Source organism: Megalops cyprinoides, chromosome 19 (genome assembly GCF_013368585.1).
Source record: "Megalops cyprinoides isolate fMegCyp1 chromosome 19, fMegCyp1.pri, whole genome shotgun sequence".
Lineage (NCBI taxonomy): Eukaryota > Metazoa > Chordata > Actinopteri > Elopiformes > Megalopidae > Megalops > Megalops cyprinoides.
In genome coordinates, this window is record NC_050601.1 from 45001 (window position 1) to 51102 (window position 6102).

At 49.5% G+C, this 6102-nt stretch overlaps 1 protein-coding gene across 1 annotated transcript in view; it reads left to right on the top strand.

The window, feature by feature from the left end:
* col5a3a (collagen, type V, alpha 3a) overlaps positions 1 to 5713 on the top strand; it is a gene marked incomplete at its 5' end in the record, with an annotated part of 46074 nt that extends 40361 nt beyond the window's left edge. Inside the window, 10 exons of the mRNA XM_036552264.1 lie at positions 333 to 386; positions 731 to 838; positions 1157 to 1210; positions 1455 to 1490; positions 1816 to 1869; positions 2163 to 2451; positions 3064 to 3176; positions 3466 to 3534; positions 4311 to 4544; positions 4945 to 5713. Coding sequence (XP_036408157.1) covers positions 333 to 386; positions 731 to 838; positions 1157 to 1210; positions 1455 to 1490; positions 1816 to 1869; positions 2163 to 2451; positions 3064 to 3176; positions 3466 to 3534; positions 4311 to 4544; positions 4945 to 5091 — 1158 coding nt within the window. The remainder of the gene's footprint in view (positions 1 to 332; positions 387 to 730; positions 839 to 1156; positions 1211 to 1454; positions 1491 to 1815; positions 1870 to 2162; positions 2452 to 3063; positions 3177 to 3465; positions 3535 to 4310; positions 4545 to 4944) is intronic.
* Positions 5714 to 6102: the final 389 nt, after the last annotated feature.

Genomic DNA, 6102 nt, shown 5'->3' on the forward strand with positions numbered 1-6102 from the left:
GAGAATTATTCACACACACAGGAGAGGCAGTGAGAATTATTCACACACACAGGAGAGGCAGTGAGAATTATTCACACACACAGGAGAGGCAGTGAGAATTATTCACACACACAGGAGAGGCAGTGAGAATTACTCACACACAGGAGAGGCAGTGAGAATTATTCACACACACAGGAGAGGCAGTGAGAATTACTCACACACAGGAGAGGCAGTGAGAATTACTCACACACACAGGAGAGGCAGTGAGAATTATTCACACGCACAGGAGAGGTGATTTTTGACCTTTTTGTGACCCCTGCTTGACCTGTGCTTGACCCTTTCTCCCTCTCCAGGGGCCTCCAGGATTGCCTGGACTGAAGGGAGATCCTGGCAGGAAGGGAGACAAGGTGAGAGTCACACCTGAAGCTGCAGCACAGCCTGCGACGACAAAGACGAGTCACAGAGTCACTGCTGGGACATAGGGGCAGAGTCACTGCAGAGTCATGTTTGGAATGTGGATTGTGATTAGCTGGAGAGTGCAAAATTAGCATTTTACTTTATTTATAATAGTTTATTGTTTGTTGTAAGTTGAACTTGTTTGCACCAGGTGATGAGTTTACGGGAGGTTTCGTTTCTTATACGGCACATGCCTCCAGGAGAGCTTACAGAGCGCACAGGGTGTGTCTCGCATTGAGATTCGTATTAAACATGCATGCACACACCCCTGTCCCCCCCCCCCCCCCCCCCGCAGGGCCACGGGGGTCTGATCGGCCTGATTGGCCCCCCAGGGGAGATGGGGGAGAAGGGTGACCGGGGTCTCCCAGGAAACCAGGGGCTCCAGGGCCCCAAAGGCGACGAGGTGGGTTCTCCACACACACTGTACCCCACACCTACACCACGCTACACCACACTATACTCTGCACTGCTACACACTGTACCCCACACTCTACACTACACACCACACACTATACTCCACACTGTACTCTACACTATTACACACTATATTCCAAACCTTTCGTGCTACACTTCACACTATACTGTACACACTATAGTCCACATGGTTCACTCAGTACTCTACACACTCTGCTCCTCCACACACTTCACACTATACTTTCACACTATACTCCACTATACTCCACACAGTGTCCAGTTGTAACTGGTGTGTCTTGTTCGTCAGGGTTTGGTTGGCCCTGCTGGTCCCAACGGTCCTCCCGGGCCCCCAGGCCTGTCTGTGAGTATCGGGCTGCACCTCCCCCTCCACCATGTCTGTCCATCATTCCCTCCCTCCTCTCCTCCTCCACACTTTGTCGTGTCTTACTTTCCTTCGGGCAGGTTTATCTTGGTTTACAGTGCTAAATGGAATAGTTAGGCTGCGATAATATAATGCCTTTTTCATGTTGCCGTCTTGTGCTGGATAAGAGCATCTGCTAAATGCATGGAATGTAATGTGCGTATCTCCCTCCGCTTTCTCTCAGGGTGCGGTCGGTCAGAAGGGATCAAAGGGAAACCAGGTGGGTGGAGTTAAATCCGAGACCTGCTCTCTGACTGTGAGCCTGAGACTGACTGTTACAGCAGTGTGTGGTGGGATGACTGAAGGAGGTTTATGTAGATAGAGAGGGGAATGGATGATGTTTATGTAGACAGACAGGTGAATGAGTGAGGTTTCTGTTGATGGACGGGTGAATAGGTGATGTTTATGTAGACAGACAGGTGAATGAGTGAGGTTTCTGTTGATGGACGGGTGAATAGGTGAGGTTTCTGTTGATGGACGGGTGAATAGGTGAGGTTTCTGTAGATGGAGGGGTGAATAGGTGACGTTCTCTGCTCTTTTTTCAGGGGCCCGCTGGCCCTCGCGGAGATCCAGGACCTGCTGGCCCCCCAGGCCCCCCGGTGAGAGCACTCATCCTGTGACCTCTGACTCCTTTCTCCTTTATATAAAAACGTATACACTAAACCATCAAACTTCGAAAATTATAAATAAATAATTACACACACACAGGCATTCACAAGGCAGGATTCACCCAGAAGAATTTCTCTCCATCATTCTGTTTATTAAATATCAGGAGGGATAATGCAAAATATTGAAAGTATGTTTCTCTAATTATCTGGAATTTAGTAGGAGGAAGTGTGTCTGTGTTTCCCCCCCTGCCTCTGCCGGTGTGTAACGCTCCCCCCCCCCCCAGGGCCCCCCCGCCTCCATGATCGAGCCCCTCCCGGTGCAGCAGGGCAGGAGGAAGAGAAGGAGGCACTCTCAGGTGGACGGAGCACACCTGCAGGAGGAGGAGGAGCAAGAGGAAGACTTCCTGCAGGGAGACCAGGCTCTGGAGCACCCTGATGGCATGGAGGAGGTATTCGCCTCCCTCACCTCCATGAAGACAGAAGTGGAGATCATGAGAAAGCCGCTGGGAACATACGACAGCCCCGCCCGCACCTGCAAGGAGCTGCTGATGTGCAACCCCGACTACAGAGACGGTCAGAGCAGTTCTCCACATCACACCAAACAGCACCACTAACTACTACTGCCATAGATATTCTCATAGAGAATCCCCCTCTACCATAGATATCCCCCTAGAGAATCCCTTACTACCATAGATATCCCCATAGAGAATCCCTTACTACCATAGATATCCCCATAGAGAATCCTGTACTACCATAGATATCTCAATAGAGAATATTTACCTTTTACTATAGATATTTTAATGCTACCAGAGATGTTCCTGTAGTCATTACCATGCTATTACGGATTTCCCACAGAAATTTCAACACTACCATAGATATCCCAGCAGCAATTATCCAGCCATTCTGATCATGACCACTGTGTTTAGCAGTAACATTTCAAACTGATATCTTTCCCATGGAGACTCCCGCTCCATCACTGATGTACCCTGTCACTAGAGCTCTTATGCTAAATCTCCTTCACATCTTCAGCAGTTAAACATATCGATGTGCTGCTTTCTGCATGTTTCTACATATTTGTAGATGTTTTCAGACTGTTACACGAAGTACTCTGTCCTCAGTCAAGCCCAGCTGTTTGGGAAGGTGTGAGAGTGTACAGAGAATGAGGGGTGTTTTGTGTGGCCGCAGGTGAGTACTGGATCGACCCAAATCAAGGCTGCCACAGAGACTCCTTCAAGGTGTTCTGCAACTTTACAGCTGAGGGAGAAACCTGCCTCTTTCCTGACAAGAAGAGTGAATCCGTGAGTAATCAGCTCCCGCAAACCTGAACACTTCCACACCCACTGATCAGCTCTCATAAACCTGAACACTTTCAAACCCACTGATCAGCTCACACAAACCTGAACACTTCCACACCCACTGATCAGCTCTCATAAACCTGAACACTTTCAAACCCACTGATCAGCACACACAAACCTGAACACTTCCACACCCACTGATCAGCACACACAAACCTGAACACTTCCACAGCCACTGAACACCCCACCTGGGCACATCCATGGAGGCAGCCTCTCTCTCTCTCTTCGTTAGGTGAAACTAGCTGCCTGGAACAGAGAGAAGCCGGGCAGCTGGTACAGCCAGTTCCGCAAAGGCAAGCAGGTACAGACCACCTTTACCTCCCATTTCTTACACCCTGCTGCAGTGTGTGTGTGTGTGCGTGGGTGTGGGTGTGTGCGTGTGCGTGGGTGTGTGCGTGTGTGTGTGTGCGTGTATGTATGTGCGTGAGGTCTCAGTGGTGAAAGAGCTGAAACGAGCATGTCTCAGCATGGAGAAACTCATATAGAGTATGAAGCTAAAATAGCTGAAATAATAAGAAATGCCAAAATAACCTTTCTACAGAGAAATAAGCAGGAAGTGGTCTCCGCTCCGGTGGCGGTGCACACCTGCGTCTCAGCACTGTGGGCTGGGGGAGCCGGCTGCACCGGCCTCATTACCACATCAAACTGCACCGGTCTTTCATCTGAGAGCCGCATGCCAATCACTGTGCGGTGAGCAGGGCTGCCAGCCTGCCACCTGACAGAGGGGGTGGGTGCAGCAGAGGCCTGAGCCCACGTGTACATGCCTCTTTCCTTGCACTGGGAACAGAAGGTTGCAAGTTCAAATCCTAGATAAAACCTGGCTTTAAATTTAGTTGCCTCTGCAAATCTCCTGCTCCCTCACTGCACCGCTCTCCACCCGCTGCTGGTTTCACGGTGGTGATGCTCCTTATCACTGTAATGACATGCTGGTGTCTGAGTCAGTGTTGCTGGCTTGCTAAGGCTGACTGGGTTGGAGGTGCTGGTGAGTGCATTCTGACAGGTTTAGCTTGGTGATCCCTGTGTCTGGACCCGCTGGGCTGTAAGGTTCTGATCATGTCTCTCCTGGTTCCGGACCAGTTCTCCTACACGGACTCTGATGGAAACCCTGTCCACGTGGTCCAGCTGACCTTCCTGAAGCTCCTCAGTGCCACAGCCAGGCAGACCTTCACCTACTCCTGCCAGAACTCGGCAGGGTGGTACGACAGCGCCACCCACAGCCACCAGCATGCACTGCGCTTTCGCGGCAGCAACGAGGAGGAGCTGACACAGCCCAAGACAGCCTTCATCAGCGCCGTGTACGACGGCTGCCAGGTGAGACTGCACACCCGAGCCTGCTGCTGCAGAGCCACGCCCAGGAGCAGCGTTACAGCACACAGACAGAGAGGAGCAGTGTTACAGGACTGAGGCAGAGTGGAGCAGTGTTACAGCACACAGACAGAGTGGAGCAGTGTTACAGGACTGAGACAGAGTGGAGTAGTGGTGAGATGGAAGCAGCATAGATTAGTGGTTGTTTCATGTTTTGTGTAAGATTTATCTATACCGCATAATTGTGTAATGTTACTGTAAGCTTTCTGAGTGTGAATCATTACAGTGAGATTTCTGAGTAGGTGAAGTTACAGTGAGTGTGTGATGCTATGAGCAGTGTGTGTCTTTAGCAGCAGGTTATTATCCAGTGTTGTGATCCCGCTTTCTGGCTTCTGTGTGTCTGCAGTCGCGGAAGGGGCAGGAGCGAACTGTGCTGGAGCTTGACTCCCCGAGGTCGGATGTGCTCCCTGTCGTAGACGTGGCCGTCACAGACTTCGGGAACAGCAACCAGAAGTTTGGCTTCCAGGTGGGGCCCGTCTGTTTCAACGGTTAACTTCCTGCTGGAGACAGGCCTGCACATCCTCTCTGCAACAACAGAAATGAGACTGACCATTGCCACAAGAAATATTTATATGTATTTTTTGAATTTGTGGTGGGTTTGTGGTATTTTAATGACTTTCGAACATCCAGTGGGACTCAAGTTTCCTTGATCCCTTGAGCAATAGAACTATGGAGACTGGAGGAATCCAGCCAGGCGGAAGAGGTGCGTTTCGTAAAGGGAAATCCGCAGATTATCATTTCACTTCTGTTTTGTGTCTAATGTATCTGTTCTCACATATTGTCTTTGATGTGAAATGCGTTAGAATAGAGAAGGTGAGCTCCATCACAGAAACACAAAGCTCTGTCACAGAAACACAAAGACTGTCACCTCTCCTGTCCCTCAGAGTGTCACCTGTAGGAGACGTCATTTCCTCACATGTGGTACACGAGAGTGTGCAGATCAGTCTTCGCCCACAAGGTGGGGGCCGTGGTCTCCAATGCAAATGCTTCTCTCTGTGTTTCCTTGGTGCTTTCATGCTAGTTGCAACATCACATGACTCTCCATTATGGCAGCAGTTGCAGGGAAAGTGACAGTTTGTTCTCAGCGGTGATTTTAATGTACAGGAAAGGGGGAAGACCACTGATGTTTGTCAGATATGGACTCTAACAGCTTATGTAAATACAGCCATTTGTGATGCAAAATCAAAAAACGTTGATTCTGGTACATAACTGAAGAGAACTTCTGTAATAAAGATTATCTGAAACATGTTTTAGTGAAGAATACAAATATTTTAGACAATACCATTTACTGGTGAAAATGTAAAAGCTTTTCTAACAATCATATGGCATACTGATTGCGATTGGTCCATTTAACACTGCTAGTCATATGACCTGTTAAGCTGATTGTGATTGGTGCCTTTAGCATTCCCGATGAGAGCTTATTGCGGGTGCGTCTGGTCTGTTGCCTGCGTTGTCGTGGTGTGACGGTGCTTCCCTTTCGGCCACTCTTCCTGACCGCCTCGTA